Genomic DNA, 19,494 nt, shown 5'->3' on the forward strand with positions numbered 1-19,494 from the left:
GTTCCTTTTAATTGACTGTGTCACACGTGTAGGTTGGTTGGCAGTGGAGAAAGTATTCAAATGATTTACTGATGTAAAAGTAGCCAAGCCACACTATAAAAAAGAATGCCCGTCAGCATTTTATTGTCACATTTTTGTACTTTAATGTTGTATTTGGTCGAGGTGAAGCTAATTTTAACTACTTCATGTACTGTTGGATAGTTGTATCTTTTTTTTTTTATTCTAACCTTGCTTTAAACAATAGCTGCTTGTTTTGTTTTATTTGTATGTAAACATGCATATTCGAGGACTTTGAATAGTGCTATAGAAGTCACCTCTTAAGCAGGGGGAGGGGCATCATCTGAAGCTGCTGGGACACCATCTTCTCTGGCAACACAAATGGACTACATCTTAGCAGTCATGTGACTTCATGCCATGAGATCATGTGACTGCCTTGTGTACTAAGGCCAGAGTTAGTTCTTGTGCACACTAAACAACTGATGAAGGCGTTTGGATGAACAGTGAAACGTCGTATTTTATATTTTTTAACCCAGTGTTTTTAAAACTAAAGCTTTGTTGAAATTACCTGGATGCATAAATTAATCTCCATAGACATATAGTATATAGTCTTATTTATCATTATTAAATCAGAAAAGTAACTAGTCACAGCTGTTAATCTGCCTTTACATTACAATCCTTTAGCCATAATCCCAAAACAATGACACTGGAGGGAAGGCCCAAAACATGAATTATGAGTGAATGATTCTATGTCATTGTTACAAACTCTGCACCCTGTTTGTTAAGGAATTGTTTTGTGGCTAAAATTCTGCATAGCAATTTAACTTGAAATGCTTACATATGGGTATCGATTTGTTTCATATAGTATTTCATATATTGAACGGCCTTTCAAAGATACTGTTATTCTTCTGAAAAACAAAACATGTACATTTCTTAATTTTTCTTCTTTTTCTTTTAACATCAAATATTATTTTTGACATGAGGTCTGCAGAGCATTAGCTAACACGAACCTAATGTTAAAAAAGATGTGAAGTCTTGCATGACTGGAAATGTGAATTATCTTATTAAACCAAAGTGTGAAGACAATGATAATGTGACAAATTCGTAATTAATCAGTTTTGGTTATTCTGCTTGTTTGGAGAAAGAAAAATGTCATGTGCCCAGATTGTTTCATGTAAAAATTAGGTTCAAGTATGTATTCCACAAAGAAATCTTTTATTGCTTGTATAAATAGTTGCTATACAAAATCCCATCTCATTGCTTCATTTAACACATGAAGGCATTATAAAATTTGATGTACAAAATTTTACACAAACAACATACAGCATCTCATTTGGAGTGTGGGTTATAATTCAGTGAATATACCAAACGAAAAAAAGACTATTTAGAGTTAAACACTGAAAATAGTTTAATCTAAGGCAAGCAAATAATTGGCACAAGGCATTAGGTGAGACGGCTCAATCGAAGCTGTAATCTAATTTATCTTTAACACATTTATTAGATGGTCTTCTTTTCTATACAAATGTCTGAATCCAAAGTAGAGTATTGCTCTCTCTATCATAGCTTCCCTATAATAACAGTATGAAATATGGCTATTTGGCATGGACTGTAGGTGTCAGAAGAGTTGACTGAGGTCTTTTGTGTCTGTGCTTTGCGTAGAGCTACATCACCTGATCAGCTGTAGTGTTTATTGTTATTTATTGCTAATGTCCTCGGAGTCGCTGATGTCACTGAGGGAGCACAGGCTGCTCTTTAGGGTGCTTCCGGTTCCCGCTTCAGTCAGACCTGCCGGGCACAACACAAACAGCCGTGTTTACTCTACTGCTTTACAGACAGGACAAGTCTAAAATAACCACTGCAACTTATTATAAACCCGCATCTATATGTAATGTCATTTTATTTAAACAGAGACAATGCACAGTTAAACAATAACCTTGTATAAGAACAAGGAGATACGCATTGTACCAGGTTGTGGCACAATTGCTATTTTCCGCCCGTAGTCCCTGGGCAGGTAGGGAAATCAATAAATATTCAATGCAAGTTGAGTACAAAACATCTGAACATACAATTTTACAAACATATTCCTAAAACCAGTCCATCCCCACCCCTTCCCAACAAGGTTATGCAATGAAAATCCTAAAGGTTTGAGGATTTGAACATGTAAAAAAGGTGTGTCAGGATGGTATTGCACTGATTTATGGCCACAAAAGTAAAGGATGAATACTCCAACATGTCCTCCTATATTGAAGTTATTTCTGGAACTGACCTGATTTGGGACCCCTTCCTGTGGAGGTTCCCCAGACACTGGTGCTGGGTGAGTCCAGGCTCTTCCTCATTGGTCCAGAGCCCTGAGCTGGTTTCGACGTCTCTGGTTTGTCCTCTAAGGAGGAGACCACCCACTCACTGCTCTCCTCTAGATCTGTGTACTGTTACCACATACAGAAACATTACTCAAACATTTAACAATGCAGTACGACCTGCACGAGGCTGACGCTGCTTTCCACTACATAATGATATCAAATGAGCTAGCAGCTTTGTACACCGAAGTTATGCACTGAGGTTCCATCATAGAGTGAATCTCACCGTGAGTTCCTGAACCTCGTCCTTCCTCTCTGGTAAGATGCTGACGCCCCCCGCTGGTTTCTTTATCGCTCTCTCTGCAAACTGCTTCTCCATTTTTCTGGCCATGTCACTGATTTTGTTCTCTAGGAGAAACAGACAATTCATTAAATAATAAACGGTGCCTGGCAGGAATGAAGTGCAACATAAATTACTAACATTCTTCAGAAGACACCTATTTTACATTGACATTTACATATCTGACTGTCAGAATAAAAAAAATTATAAATTAGGTTTATATCCAAAGCTTCATATCTTCCAAGGACCTGGATGTGGATTCTGGTGTTGTTAACCTCGAGGTCTGTCTGTCATTTAGTGTTTTTTCCAATATAAACCATAGTTTAGATCACACGATGACATACGTTTAACCTTGTTTTGCCACCTTTCTATGAAATTATCTTCTAACCTCTGTTTGCAGCAGATGACACTGTTGCGTGAGCCTGTGATGAGACAAACCACAGACATCTATAACATCTGCTTAACCTGCAAGACCCATGGTAGGAGTGGGCGCTATTGCCTTAAAACAACATAATAATATTGCAGGGTAGTCGTTTTGCTCTAACAACATTTATGATTTGATAAAAAACTGAAAAAGACTACATTTACTTCCATTATAGACAAAGTTTGCGGTTTGATTCAAATTTAAATAAGATGGTGCCCTGCTCTCCTGCGATTTCGGGCATACTTAGTTACTCAATTTAATGAAATAAGTTGGTTGTGTTTCTTGAGGTTTTAAAAGTCTTTTCACTGAAAACAGCTGGACATTATGCTACGAGAACCAAAACAGTAAAGTTGTCAACTGGACAGCTAAACAAGAAGCTGGAACTCACTATGAAGCTCTGTAAAACCGAGGGGAGCTGTAGATTCAGGTGATAACAGCAGTAACCCCTTTCACGTTGTCTCACTTTGTGCCATTATCATTTCATTCATTAATAAAAACTTTTTATAGGAATGTTGCTGGCCAGATTCTGGCAAATATCAAACAGGAGAATTAATTGAACTCTTACCTATGCCAAAGTTTCTCTTATCCACGTTGCCGTTCTGGTCTTTGTAAGTCTGGAGACACTTTGGGTCGATCTCCTGCAGCTCGCTGACCTCGGACCACTCCTCGTCATCACTCTCCATCGTTGTGACTGTAGTCCTGGTCACACCGCCCACTGGCCCCCTGGCCTGCTGGGGGTTGGAGGAGAACGAGTGGCTGGCTGGAGCCGGCCTAGCCTGGACCAGACTGGCTTTGCTTGCTCTGATTTGGACCTGGTTTGGTCTGGGCTGTGGTGATTTGCCCCTGTGGTGTCTTTGGCGCTGTTCCTCCTCCATGTCTGTGTCCTCTTCTTCAGATTCTTCATCTGAACTGAAAGGAGGGGTCCTCAAGAATCACAGAAACAGCTTTTTTACTAATTACTCAACATTTCTTTTTCTTAAAGCTATATAAAATATTAACTATTTAAGATTTAATTTGTAACCAGCACACAACAACAAATGTTATCTATACACTTTTATTATATTATATATATTTATATTTTATATACAAAAAAGGCATTATTTTTTACTCTCCAGCAGCCTGTTGCACCAACGTCACACAGGATTGATTCTAAGTTTGAGTGTTAACAATAACTAGCTAGTTTCACACTAAACTCACCACAGTGTTGCTCATACTAAGTCGACTTCCCTCAAAACATTGTTGCAGAGCTATATGACATGAATATAGTCACTTCATATGTTGCATAATAAGTCTCTGGAATACTTCCATCTTGGCAAAAGCATTTTGCTGAAGTCAACGCCTTAACAAATCCAACTAACGGTTACTGTACAGCATAATACTGACTGTGCATGTCAGCGTCATTTTAAATAAAAAGGAATGTAGTCTGTGCTCCTGCTGTAAATATCAAAAAGCTCTATCTTAACTTGTTTCTAACTTGTTTGGTGCAACCTCAGATGCAGCTGCTTCTCTTATCCACTTTGTTGCAACGCTGCCAAATACAAAAATGGTTTTGGGTGATTGTGTTAAGATTTTGGTTGCATTTATATCTTTAGTATATGTCAGGGCTTCTCAAAGTCCAGACAAAGGACAATACCTTATGAGGTGTAATGTTTTCCATATTAAGATTATTTTTCTATTGATCAATAAGTTGTTAGTGACGTTGAATATATAGTTGTAGTGTAACCAAACGTAGTACGGATCACGGATTCCAGGGTTTGGCACGCATGTGAAGTGGGATAATTGCAAAGTTTAACCTTCATGATTAGTGTGAAATATTTGAAATATACTGCCGCTGCTACGTGACCAGGGCGCAGCAGAGCTACCTCTTCAGCTTGTTCAAGTCCCAGTGAGTCAGGACAATGCCGATAAAGCAGTGGCAAGTGTGGTTACGGTTTTCAAAAACGTTCGCAGCAATATAAAATGGCAGGCCGAAAACAGTGACAGTGTGGAAACACTTCCTCTGAGACACGCACAACAGCGTTCTCTATGCCCTGGTGACAGACTGACAGGCTGGAGGTTATAGGGACGGGTTTGGGAGGGGAATGGGAGATAAGGAGGGGATTTATTTTGTGTGGTGTGTAAAATGTTGTAATGTAAATAGGAAAAATAGGTTTGGAGGTGTTTTTACAACTGAAATACATTTTGTTATAACTGAATGAGTAGGCTACCTAAAAAAGGTACAAATGGGTAGCAGTACCAAATTCCAGGTACTGGTATCGGTACAAAAGTTGAACAGGAAAACAGAGTACTCAACTTGAATGCATGTTGATTAAAAGCTATAAGTGAGTTGATTAAATGTTATTTTGTAATTGCCAACTGTTCCGGACCTTGAATAAAAATCAGATGCGGACCTTTGAGTAATAAGTTTGAGAGCCCCTGGTATGTGTAATGTATTCTCATTCAATCCTTGTAATTTGATTATCAGGACACATGTTAACACCAATGAGACATTTATAGAGAGCGACAATAAACCACTTCATTTTATACAAAGTTTGTTCTTTACTTGGATGCGAAGGTCCTCAGAGCAGCCTTGGGTGTAGATGTCTTGGGTTGGGTGGTGTCCTTGATCCTTGGTGCCGGCTGGGGGGTCTTGGGCTGTTTGACTGCAGGTCCAGACACCACCTGGGTCGCTCTGGAGGGCAGGCTACTGGATCGAGGGCGGATCTGCAACACTGCATGCAGAAAAAAACAGATAGTATAAACACAATTAGCAGATCAGTCACTGACTGTGTCAGAGCTTAAATCAGCTAATGTGGCGGCAAACAAGCTTTCCCAGATTAGACGCATAGTGTTGGATGCACATGCGGTCAGAACCAATTACAAGCCGCTAATGCAAAAGTGGATGACAACAAGCTAGCAAAGTAGTGCATACAGTGTGGTTATTATTGGCCTATGGGCAGAGTAAGAACTAAGCGAGACGATCTCATGTGCTAAGAGGCTTTTTGATGACTCACCTTGAACCGATTGTCTGGATCTGGCCTGTGACTCAGGAGCAGGGTCGCTGCCTCTCCTCTGACCGCCCAGCTTCTGCTCCACAGTGCTGGCTATCTCCTCCCGATGGCGCCAGTACTCAGGCATCCCCTTTGCAATGCTCTGCCGCTTCGAATGCACCTTGGCCAGGATGGAGGCAAGCTCTTTGTCCTTCAGACCACTCTGATCCTGAGGAGAGGTAGAGGACATTATGAGCAAAAGTTACAAAACCGGTTCAGTAAAAGAACATTTACGAGTATTTTCTTTCTGTATGTTGTACAATGGTTCAAATATGCACCAGGTATATCAGTGTTTCCCCACACACAGACTATATTGTGGCGGTGCGCCGCGCAATCAACACCTGCCGCTGCACTTTGCAGTTTTTTTTAATGCTATGTAAAACACGCAGCATTCGTTCAGCTGAATTTCCTTTCCCTGCTCTCCTCCACACACACACACACACACACACACACACACACACACACACACACACACACACACACACACACACACACACACACACACACACACACACACACACACACACACACACACACACACACACACACACACACACACACACACACACACACACACACACACACACACACACACACACACACACACACACACACACACACACACACACACACACACACAGGAAACGGCTGGCGAAATTCACGAAAGGTTGGTAACTCGTGAACACCTTTACACAATCACACCTTAAAAAGTGCTATAAACATAATTTATATTCTGAATACAATGTTGTCAGTGTGTTAATGTTGGAGTCCCGACCCGACTCTTAGCAAACAAGTGATTGTGCCTGCTTTAGAAAGTTAACTAGTCGCAAGTTTGCGGTAAATGCAGTTGGGTTGTCGAGGTCAAAACACTATATGTAGCAGCTGTGAATCAAATAAAGTTTTTATAAATAATGTTATGTAATTTTTTTACTCTTACACTGAATGTTTGCTGCTTCAATCCAGATGAGTATTGAAAAGTATTTTCCGCGACTGAAAAAGGCATGTGTTGAGGATGAGGACCATCCTGAACCGGAGGTATCAGTCTGAAACGGAGCTCAACAGTCAAAACCAGTGTAATCAGTTATGTTATTAATTTGTTTACAATATTTTCAGGCTTCAACCAGTGCTGCTCAAGCAGAAAGAGATAGATTCGTTAGGCATTGAAGAAAAAGTAAAAAGAGGAGGACAGCATCCAACAACGTGTCCTCCTCAGTATCCCCCTGAAGCTTCCTGAACCTTACTTGAAAGTGTGAACTTACAGGCTTGACTCCCAGGTTCTCCAGCTTCTCAATAACAGCCTGCTCAAGATCTGGCCGCATCTCTTTCTTGATGTTGGGGTTCCTTTTTAGAGCACTGGTGGTCATCCTGTGCTTCTTCTCTGGTACAGGCTCGGGCTTCTTCTCCACTGGCCTCCTCTCAGAGAAGCTGCTTGAGTCTGTAAAAGAAATGTCACGTAAATCAGCCATTTGTGGATAGTTAGGCTCCAATTACAGGCGGCAGAGGCATAAAGAAGAAAAAAAGAACATGCATTTGCCAACTTTCACAGCAAGCTCCATGCCAAAGGTTTGGGTGGATGGATGTGACTGCAGTGGGGCAGGCAGAAGAGGAGAAGGCCTACAAGTTTTTTTTGCAACAAGATGACGGATGGATGAAATGATCAGCAATGCTGACATGGCAGGCGTCAATGAATGTCAACAATCAGCTTGCTTTCCATAAAGTGTGGACAGAGATGACCTCAGTCCCGACAGAGACTGATGCATCCATGCAGACAGCATGCAGTCGACCAGCTCCGTTGGTTTTATTTCCTGTTTTACCTTTCTCCTCCTCTGACAGCTCCTGTATAGGATCCAGCTTAGGAGCAGGGACTGGCTCCTCTAATTGGACAGCACATGTGGTCAATGGTCATTGAAAGTCAGGGAGTCAGAGAAAATATGTGTTAAAAAGAGAGGAGGGGAACTAATGTGGTGACAGCACTGCTTTATTCCGTTTGCTATCTGAAATGTAAATCCTTCATGAATGAAAGCACATGCTCAGCCTCTGTGGGGGTGAAAATGTCCTTATGACAGCTGGCCTTTTACTAACTTACCAAGTACAACTCTTTTTGGCTTAGGCTCTGGAGCTGGTGCACTGGCGATGACTGAAAAACAGAGAATGTAATGAATGTATTAAGATCATACACGCAGCTTCCTTCAGTGAAAAACGTTGTTGATGAAAACATAACAGAAGGAAAATCCATACCTGGTACTTCCACTATTTTGGTGGGTGGATTTAAGGAAATATTCCTTATCTGGTGAAAGAAAAATGAGGACTTGTTATATCTGGTCATTTAACCTCTAACAAACTCCTTTCACCATTCCCTGCATTCGTGTGGAAAACTACCCTTGCTGTGTTGCACCAGGAAATCAGATTGCAGTTCATGGCATGACTTATTTATTAAAACAAAGCAAGTTTTGTTGTATTTCTGTATTTTTTTAAAACTAGCTGCTCAAAGCCTGTCTGCTGCCCCCAGAATTCTGGAACCTGTAGTTTTAAACCACACTTGTTGTTACCACTAGTAACCATGGGGAAATATGGAACTATTCCAGGAAAAGCATCAGCTTCCTGTGCACCATGGTTGCTGTCAAATGTACAGTATCATCATGTCTCAATACAACACAATCTGAGCCCATGAAGCAAATACAGGATATCCTCAACAAGGGCTGACCCTCCGCCTCACTTCCTCTTCAGACATAATCACACTGGGCGGTGATGGCTGTGTGAGTGGGAGTCAGTGCTAACCTGCTCCCTCTGAGCCCGGATGGTTTGCTCCTTCTCCTGCAGCCTCCTGCTCATCTCCTGCTGCAGCCTGTGGCTGCTCTCCTGGTGCTCCGACACAGACAACTGCATTCTGCTCAACTCGTTCAGCAACTGGAAGATGACCGGAAGAAGATGCATTTTCCAGCTTCCAACACATTTCTAACTAAACCTTGTTAAATATTTCATTTATAGAGTACTAGTTTTAACGTTACTGATACCAGTATCGGAAAAGCCTCCTATACTGCCTAAAATGCTGGTATCGGTATTATACGTAATTTAGCCTAGAAGAAAAAGTACTTTAAAAAAGTAGTTTATGTTCTTTTTAGGTTATGACTGACTGTCAAACTGGATCATAAAAGAAAGTTCTATGGCATTCACAAAAAGTCAGGCCGTACAACAAAGATAGAAATCATATCACGTCCATACAGGGATAGTAGTATACAGCTGTTAGAACATAATACAATATACTGTATGACACCATGGTATCGGGTCAGTACTTGTATCGGAAAGCAAAAAACGGTATTGGAACATCTCTAAAAACATACCTGATTCTTTTCAGACTCGTGTTGGGCCTTTATTTCCTGCAGCCTGGATCCCCACTTTTTGTCCTAGGAGAGAATATTTTTTGTACTTAATACTTAAAATAACTTAATTCACTTTTAGGTTTGAAAACAGCGTCTCCTCTCTACACTAACCTGTTTCTTCATTTGATGTTCCAGTTTTTGCATGGCTTGTATCTGCATTTCTTTGTAGTTGTCCAGATCTCTCTCGGGCTGCGACTGAACAGGGCTCGCTGGTTTTTCATGCCTGGCTGTCTGATTCTGATTTGCTTCCTAGAAACATGTGAAATAGTTAAAAAAAAGAGGCATGGATAGAAGATATCCCGAAGACCGAATATGAAATATAAAGAAGCTGCTAATGGAATTATCCAAGTATCATTTGCATACATTGAGAGCTTGAACATTTCGGGTGTAAAGAAACTCCATCTCCCTGCGCATGCCATCCCTGCTGTCTTCTATCTTTCTGTCCATGCGTGCCATCTCCTCAGCCTTAAAACGGTCCAATTCTCTCAGCAGGTCCCTGTGCATAGACTGCTGCTCTTTTTCCTGGAATCACAACAAAATACAAAAGATTTTCTATTTACAAATCCACAAATGATTGGTATAAAAGTAGAAACTTAAATATTATTTTTTATTTTTAGGGTTACTCAAAATCAGGTGTGTAACCAACAACCCAAAGATATTTAGTTTACCATCATATATGAAAAAAGATATAATGACTAATCAATTCACTGATCAATCATTTCAGCTCTGTCACAATGGTCTGGTTTTCCTACCTGAGCTGTTTTGGCTTGCAAGTCCTGTTGCTGCTGAACAATCTGCTCCTTCAGACTGTTGATCTCCAATTTAAGGCTTTCAATCTGAGATTTCTTCTCACTGTCTGACCGCATCTCTGGAATAATGTAAGAAAAAAAAAAGATATTGTATGTAATGATACAATATGCAGGAACCCGCAAATGATTAGTCAGGACCCGTCAGTTGACGTCAAGTTGAGCAGTCTTTTTGTCAGTCAGTTTGCAGCTAACGTACTCCTCTACGCATTTCTGTGCCGACATGTAGCTGCAAAGTGAACGTCATCTCCATTTCCCTAAATGAAAACCAAATTGTGAATTTACAGCTCACAGCAACTTCATACGATATGGTCTCTGGTTTTTGTTTCTAGTGTCTAGGTTATTGAGTTGCCTCTTAATGAAATGCTCCGAGTTAATTTAAGCTGGGCTATTATTGTGAAGGGTACAAACGGAAACAGGTGAAGCTTTGCACTCTTGTTGTCAAATATGGGACGCATTAGCTAGGAGGGCTAACGTTGAATCCATGGCAGGAAAATCTGGCAGTTCAATAAAGCCTTGCTGGAAAAAAAAAGAAAGGAATAGTATATTCATATTGAACAGCCAAATCCAATTTGACTGGCAAAATTAGGTACAGCCATTGTTCAAAATTAACTTTTTCGTTTACCAGCCAAATGGCAAGTGAATGTTCAAATTTTACCAGCCACTCAATAGATTGCCATTGTTTTTTGGTTGGTGAGTGATGCAAATCTACCAGCCACTTGGTACAGCCCTACAAGACTCCATCCATAAATGCTGTAATGTGTCTTCCGAGTAAGTGATATATCTGACTCCTACCTAGAGCTGGGCAATATATCGATATTATATCGATATCGTGATAGGATACTAGATATTGTCTTAGATTTTGGATATCGTAATATTGTATTATGGCATAAGTCGTGTCTTTTCCTGGTTTTAAAGGCAGCATTACAGTAAAGTTACATCATTTTCTGAACTTACCAGACTGTTGTAACTGTTCTATTATTTGCCTTTATCCACTTAGTCATTATATCCAGGTTACTGATAATTATTTATCAAAAATCTCATTGTGCAAATATTTTGTGAAAGCAACAATAGTCAACACTACAATATTGTTGCGGTATCGATATTGAGGTATTTGGTCAAAAATATTGTGATATTTGATTTTCTCCATATCGCCCAGCCCTACTCCTACCTTTAGTTTAGTATTGTCACTCACTCTCTCCCTGTCCCTCTTCTAAGCTGCTCAGCAAACCTTCGTGACTGGCTGACTTACCAATCTCATACTCGTCAGGGTGGCGGCGCTGCATGTGATTCTGGAGAAACGAGGAATTGAGGAAGGATTTATCACAATGTGGACACTAAAAGAAACAAACACAATACAGGCATTATTATATCGCCCTGTGCATCTTTTGAAAATGAGAGTAAATCTCAAGCAACAAACACTGAAAGGACAGTTTAGATGAAGTATCAGTAAGATGTTGGTCTGAATTTGATGGTGAGACGACATTTTCAGTAACATATGTTTAACATTGCTCTTCGGACTTCAACAACTGAATGAAAACACATACAAATAGACAAAACACAAGCAGATGAAGAAAACATCCCCAACTCAACAACACATGCACAGCATTTAGAAAAAAAACACTGCCAAGAAATAAAACACATTGAGAAACACAATGTTTGACAACACATAAGCAGCATAACAATATTTGCTGCAAATATAGAAAAAGAAAACAAGTACAGAAATTATGATGTTGTGTTTATTTGCTAATTGTTTCTGTATTTGGTTGTGTTTTTTATAGTTGCATTTTGTTATACTGCACCGAGGTTTGAAAATGTGAACTTATTATTCAATGGATGGATACTACTGTTCAAGTCACAGTTAGTCAGCGTAGTTAGGCTGCAATTAACACTTATTTCTATGATCTATTAATGTGCAGATTTTCTTAATTATTCAATTACTTTGATGGTCTTTAAAACATCACAAATCCATCATAGTTCCCATGAAAACTTCAAAACTTCACTGCCGCAAATCTTCACGTTAGAAGAGATTGAACAGTTTATCAATTATCTTCAAAGTAATTGCTGTTTTTTCGTCTGACAATCAACTAATTGTTACGGCTCTACTATGAAGCACACTGCCTTTTTTATTTTTGTGTCTGAATTTTCAGCCTATAGTGTCTATAGTAACAATCCCACAATGCAATGAGTCACATTTTATAGTCCAAAATCTCGTAAACTACTGAGTGCCTATTATATAGGGAGTAGGACATGAGGTTTCAGACAATGCACAGTTTGACGCTGAGATTACGCTCCAAACAGGAGCGTCCGCTGAGTTCATGTGTACATGTGATTTTCAAACAGACAGATAGCGTGAGTGATGTTGATTTGCTCCCTGCAGCAGGCGTCACTACACTTCAGCTCACTAACACTTACCAACTAGACTAGATTATGTCTATGCCACACACACACACACACACACACACACACACACACACACACACACACACACACACACACACACACGCACACGCACACGCACACGCACACGCACACGCTACATTTAACTCTGCCGCTCATCGTGCCTGTGACTTCATTCGATGTTAAACCTGCTGCAACTGATATCTTGTCACAACATACGACTGCCAAGATTCAAAGGCTGCCACATGACACGGAGAAGCAGTGTGCTGCTACAATGAATACGTCTGTAAGTGATGCAATTAAATTAAAGGGTTTGGAATAACTGTGAAAATTGCGAGTGGAATTAAGTTAGTCTTCAAGTGAGAGCCCTGTGTGTGTGTGTGTGTGTGTGTGTGTGTGTGTGTGTGTGTGTGTGTGTGTGTGTGTGTGTGTGTGTGTGTGTGTGTGTGTGTATTTGGTAGAAACGTGGAGCCATGGCAAGCAACAAATGCCAAAAGGTCCTCAAAGGACACAAACCTCTCTATTAATTATTGAGCCAACCTCTGTTAGCTGAGCTTCTGGTGCACACCTAGCAACCACACGCTGTCATGACACACTATATACTGTTGCCTTGGCAACCGCTTGGTTAGGTCAGCTGCAGCCATAGTGTACACTTGAAGAACAGAGGGAGATTTTTGATTTGGGGTATAAATAACCTAAAAAGGTAAGCGAGCTACCTAACAGAGACAATATTTACAGGCAGAGGGATCCAACAGATAAACCAACAGTATGTAAAACACGTACGTCTTCAGCAATACTAAAGAGGACAAAATGCTCTACAAGGACATATGAGGGTGGGGGGAAGTGGGAGTCAGTCGGTCATCTTGATGACTGCCATTGTCACCCTTTTGTAAGTGGATTGAAAAAACGTATTGCTGCCAATGAGACCATCTGTTCTGCAGCTAAATCCTATTCTTCCAGTCTCAAAATAAGGCTGCCACAGCAGATTTTGTACAGTGCATAACAACCATTTTAGGACCAATATATTGCCGGGCTCTGATACAAGCCTTCAACCAATTTCCTTTTTTTCCTCCAAACCCTGGTGTGAAATGCACAAAGCCGGAGCTGTGAATAGATCTTTGGAACGATGACAGTGTTGGGGCCCCTAAGGAGGAGGAGCGAAGGGGGTGGGGGGATGAAGCTAGCTGTCGGCTTGCCAAACATATGTGAGACGCAAATGGTAACAGATACCCACAGAGTGTGAGCGTTTAGTGTGTCAGCGGTACCTTGTGGCTGCTGCTGATTCGTGGCGTGAGCATGGACTGCTGGGTGCGGATGACCCTCCTCCTCTGCTTGAGCTCGGCGGTCAGCGTCTTCACCTTCTCATCCTGCTTCTTCTGCTGAGCCAGCAACTGCTCGCGGTCCCTGTCAGCGGCTGCCAGCCGCTCCTCCACTGCACGCAGGTTGAGGGTGAGAAATTCCTGGCAGTGGAGGAGCCACTCCACCGTGAGCTGGGCCAGCTGCAAGAGCTTGACCAGAGCTGGGTCCACAGGGCACTGGCACCGCTGACATCGCTCCCCGTCCAAGCTGCAGAACGTAACGCTGCTGATGTGCTCCTGCAGGGCGTCCACATCCAGCTGGCTCACCACCAGGTCTATGTCCACGGCGTTAATTCGCCGCCAGTCCACGCTCTCCCTGCGCGGGCGGAACTTGAAAGGAAGGATGGTGGGGGCTCCGCTGGACGGAGTCATGCTGGATGAAGGTACAGAGTGCTGGCTGAGTGGGGAATTCAGGAGGGATGGGACCCCTGCTGATGAGTGGGTCCCCTGGGTGTCACTGGTGTAGGGGTAGTATGCTCCGTTGTGAAATGGCTGAAACAAAGACCAAAGAGATGTCTTAAATCCACATTTGCAACAATTCACATTCAGCATAAAATATACACGCTACACAATCACAGGAAGAGAGAAAGAAAAGAAAAGAAAAGACAGCCAGCAGCATCTGCTTTGAGGTAAAACAACAGAGCACAGATTCCACCACTGTCAATGCAATCTCCATCTACCCAGTATGCTGTCGCTGTCCTGATGCAGCTGCGCTCTCCTTACCATCTTCGACTGATTACGCCTTTACGGAGAGAAAGAAATCGAAGACCCGTTGTTCCCGGTTGTTCCTCTCCGGTTCCGCCCCCTTGCAGTCAGCTCAACGCGACAACGCCGAGGCTGGGCGTCCGCCACGTTACCATGGAGACAGAGACTAACGTCCCCGGGGAGAGAAATGTTATCAAAACACTGCATGCAATCAGCAAATGTTTCCCTACAGTGTGTGGGAGATGGACTAGCTACGTCCTGTGGGAAACACAGCAATGCATGTTAAAGTCGAGCACTCTCCTTAGCTAAGCAAACCAATGAAACGCAACCTAATTTACCTGCAAATGAGCACGAGGAGGTTTAGCGAAAACTGTTTCCTTGCTAACAGCAAATACCGCTAACGGTAATCTCCTGGCATCACGTTTCCGAAACAATCCCTTCATGTTGGGGCAGGCTTTTTATACCCTTGCTTGACCTAAACCTAAACAATGGCACACATGCTTGAACTTGTCTAAGCAACGGTTAAGATGTCGTTTTAGGTACTAAACATTTCACAAACTGTAAGTCAAGTAATTATGGTTACGTTTTTTTTCAAACCTCTAAACGTTAACGTAATTAGCGTGGCTAGCTAACGGACATTTTGTAGGTAACGTGTTGGGCAAAACTTTAAAGTAACTAGCTACAACAGTATTATATATCACCAACAATTGTGAATTTTAAATGTTGTAAAATACTGCAGGACTTCATTAAAAAAAACTTACCGGAGGGTTTGTGTTACCAATTCACAGCCTTTGGACAAGTTTTCTTGCAACAGGACCCCAGGCGATTTCAGGGTGACGTAGCTGCTGGTCTCCACATTCCTAAATCCCTGCTTACAAAAAAGACCACCATAAAGCTAACTGCAATGACGAAATGAACTTCCGGTAATTACCTTCAAATTAAAACGTTGATGAATAACTGAAACACAATTAAATAAACTAGCTACGTTTAAGGGACATCTTTTTAGGTTAGGGTTATTTCCCTGGCAAATGACTGCAGATGAAAATGTGTCAGTGAATCTGGCACATACAGATATGCAATGTTTCTAAAAAATACAATTTAATTTAGATCTGTAAATACTTAGAACATAGCCAAAGGACAAAAATAAATGTTTTATGACATTTACACATGTTCTATTGGGCAACTAAATGCATTGCTTTACCCTTTTTCAAATCAGTCGTATGTCATTTGACATTTTGCATAGGCTATATGATATGTTTTGTATCAATAAATGATATATTAATGTGGTTCTTTCAAATAATTGTTTTCTTTGCATTCATACAGTATGTTACAACGCCATCTATGCCATATGATACATCTATTTATATTCCCTTTTTAAATCTGTTTTTTAATCATGTTTGTTGCTAAAATGACAAAATTCCATCAGGGTAGGCTACAGTTTGATCTTTTATTTTTTTATTTTTTTTGCTGTGAAAATTTTCCAAATTTGAAGCACATTTACTATTCTGAAAAGGAAAAAGTCAATTTCAATGTAATGCATGAAGCCTTACCAGAGCCGAACCATTACTTTGAGGGCAATGCTCCTCATTTCCGGTGGTATTGTGGCGACTTGACACAGCTCGCAGTGAGGAGGGGGAAGGGAGAAACACGCTGGGCTTTGAAGTGGGGAGTCTGAATTCAAACAGGGATGAGGGAGTCGGGGTTGTAGACGGGCCGGCCCCCACTTCACTTGACGGAAACCGATAAGACATGATTAAAACGTTGAAAGCAGAGCAGCCCTACATGCTTAGATACTGGTTTAACCACCGATACAGCCCGAGTGATGTCCTAAGTGACGATTTCTGGAAAACTTTGCGACAGTAGGTGCGCTGGTCTTGTGTATAGGCCTCCCCCTTCTGGTCGAAATAACCTGCTGCTGGGAAATTGGTTGGAGGTTACTTTTTTCTTCATCACTCCTGTATAATCTAATAATAATGACATCGTTTGGTTTGATTTTGCTAACAAACTGCAGCTGTTAGCCCCAATAGCACCAACCCCTGTGGTGACAGCACTGTTTTAACAATGGCAGAGGTGTGAAAACTACTAACCCTTTACTTATAAAAAAGAAAGAAAAAGTACGAAATCACAAGTAAAAGTCCTGAATTCAAAATCATTCTTAAGCAAAAGCAAAAATACAGAGGTTTTATCAAATATTTTAAAATGATAAAGATTCCCAACTTAAGGGTCTGGCCCCTCCAACGGGTCACAAGATAACCCTGTGGGGACATAATATGATTAATGACATAGAAAGTTCTGTTTCACAAATGTATTTAATTAAAAACACTTTCATGTAGCCTAATGTTTACTTTTATATGGGATACTTTGACCTCTCTTGGGTCTCAAACAACTATTCTGATGCAACCATTTGAGAAGTTTAGAGGGGAATTGTCTCTTTGGTGGAACTGCTAACAACTCAGAGATATCTTAAACACGACAAGGAGCCCCAACTAGACATTGCTTTTTTTGTAAGGGGACCGAGAAGGTTGGCAACCTTTGAAAAAAATGCATTGTACTTAAGTAAGTTTTTATTATAAAAAGTACAATATTTCCATCCTTCCATGACTGTGGCAGCCACCCTAACATGTACATTATTTCACCAATGGAGGTCAGTAGAGATCTGATCAGAGCTTTTCAGCTGCTGTGGCTTTATTGTGAAGGAGTGATGGCGATTCCTCCCTCCTGCCTTCCCCTCTGTGTCAGAGGAAATGCTGCCTACTGCTGCTGTGATGGAGAGCAGCTGCAGGAGGCGACACAGTCCCGGCTTTAATAGGGAGCAACGCTCAGCAGGGTGGATCCACACACACACTTGTCCATGCACGTACACTGCCTGTATTCACAGATCAGTCTTAAATTGTTCTTTGGATGTTTCTTTTTAAGCATAGCATTAAAGAATGATTCACATTCAGGACAATGCAGGCGCTGGCTCAGCACTAAAACAAAGCGAGACAAAGTGTGAAGCTGGGTAGAGAGCGTTGTTTTTTTTAATCACACATGCTGTCAAGAAACAACCTGCTTTGGCACGTCCCAGCATGTTGAACTCTCCATCAGAGTCCCACTGCTGGAAGAGGTTGAATGTGTGCCATTTCCCCGGCCAGTCCCCAGACAGCTTGAGTCGAGTCTTGATAAATAGAGATTTTAATTCCTCTGGACAGGGCCTGTGACTGTCAGGATAGCCTGGGGCGGCCAGGGGAGGCTGTGTCCTGGTAAAGACAGGCAGCTCTCACCAGTGGCATCACAATGAGGCGGTGAAGTTCAGCTCTAGGACAAGATGCTGATGTTCTCCTTTCTGGACCCAAATCCTAGTTAGACTCTAGTTTTTGTTCTCCTTCCTAGATGCTCCTACACTCACTGTAGCCTCAAGGCCAGAGTTATGATGTTTACTTGAAAATAAAATCCACACTTTTTGATAAGAGTTTACCAGAGCGAGAGACACGCGCAGGCAGGGAAATTGCGGCGTTGCATTAGTCATGCAGTAAAAAAGGAGCAGGGTGTGTGGAGGAAGAGGAGCGGACCTCTTGAGATGAGTAAGCACAGCCCTACACTCAATTTACTGCTTGATTTATGAGTTCATTTCCTGTGCGAAGTTCTCAGCGGGGGTGAGGTGGTATATCTTTCCCACTATAGGTAGCAGTAGCTCCACTTCCCAATCCCCCATGAGACCAACTCTCACCACTCTGGGTCTTAGTGGGACTATAAATAATGGCCACAGTAAGAAGTACACATTGAACACAGAGAGGAGAGGATGCTGAAGCATCTTTATTCATGAAGGAGGTTCTTATCTTCCCCTGCAGTGGACGAGATGGATTCAGACCCCTCTGCATACTGAAATGCTGTGTACAGATATCCTTGCTGTGTTTCTGCTCTCAACATAAGCATCTGGAGATATTTTGATGATCACAAGGTGAAAAGAAACCTTTGATACAGTTGTTTTTCTCTGTCTGTGTGCACGTGTGCTCATGCAATTTCTAAATCAGGGAGGGATGCATTCAAATATAGTGACTGTCTTTCAAGACAGTTAAAGGAGATGCAACTTGCGAGGAAGGGTGCAGAGTGAAACGCCACAGCGACACAGGAACAACAGCATCTTTCTCGATGGTGCTTAAATGGTTCTGTGTGGAGAAAAACTATGGAAGATTTAAAATGGTTAAATTCTTAAAAAAAAAATCGAAACAAAATGTTGAAGCGACATACACATTGTAACATTTATTTCCGTGTTAAGTATGCATTTACTGTGTCCCAACTAAATGAAAAACATGGTAAAAGGACAATTATTTAGCCTGTAATAACTAAATGAATTGTTTATTATTGCACATGCATTTTTCATGCCACATTCAAATCAAATCACAACACAGAAAACAAAGTGAAGAGCTGTATTGTGCTCTGGTCGCATAGATCAGCCAGTACTAAATGCAAAGCATTGGCACTCATTGTCACGTCACAAAGATGCAAGGGAGCATTTTCTTTTTTTTTTTAAATGAAAATGCATTGTCGATTCCAAAATGAAAAGCAATCAACTGTCCAATCACACACTTGGGGCAGAGCTTAACATCCCCATGGATGTTTTATAAGAACTGGATACTGGACTCCAAGCACATTCACTTGAGTGAAAATTGCTCGCCAAGTCCATAATCCATACAGAAAAACTGGCAGCAAGGCAGCGTGGCCGTGCCGTATCCAGCTCTTTACATCCATCCATGGGTTTCATAAAGAATAAGCTAA

General features: G+C 41.4%; 1 protein-coding gene across 3 annotated transcripts; it reads right to left on the minus strand.

The window, feature by feature from the left end:
- Positions 1-1,387: 1,387 nt before the first annotated feature.
- On the minus strand, positions 1,388-15,633 carry dzip1 (DAZ interacting zinc finger protein 1). 3 transcript variants are annotated; one of them, XM_028572267.1, is made up of 18 exons: positions 15,498-15,633; positions 14,755-14,902; positions 13,939-14,523; positions 11,526-11,565; positions 10,220-10,335; positions 9,831-9,989; positions 9,579-9,716; positions 9,429-9,491; positions 8,866-8,994; positions 8,326-8,374; positions 8,174-8,224; positions 7,347-7,522; positions 6,052-6,256; positions 5,601-5,769; positions 3,624-3,982; positions 2,581-2,702; positions 2,264-2,423; positions 1,388-1,782 (listed from the first exon to the last, which is right to left on the minus strand). In XM_028572267.1, exons 2-18 carry the CDS (start codon positions 14,755-14,757, stop codon positions 1,691-1,693), a joined length of 2,616 nt encoding a protein of 871 aa, XP_028428068.1. In that variant the 5' UTR covers positions 14,758-14,902; positions 15,498-15,633; the 3' UTR covers positions 1,388-1,690. The 3 variants fall into 3 exon arrangements, with proteins under 3 accessions (XP_028428068.1, XP_028428067.1, XP_028428069.1); XM_028572266.1 differs by having other exon boundaries at positions 11,526-11,610; XM_028572268.1 differs by having other exon boundaries at positions 11,526-11,610; positions 14,712-14,902.
- Positions 15,634-19,494: the final 3,861 nt, after the last annotated feature.

This window comes from Perca flavescens, chromosome 24, assembly GCF_004354835.1.
Source record: "Perca flavescens isolate YP-PL-M2 chromosome 24, PFLA_1.0, whole genome shotgun sequence".
NCBI classification, from domain to species: Eukaryota; Metazoa; Chordata; class Actinopteri; order Perciformes; family Percidae; genus Perca; species Perca flavescens.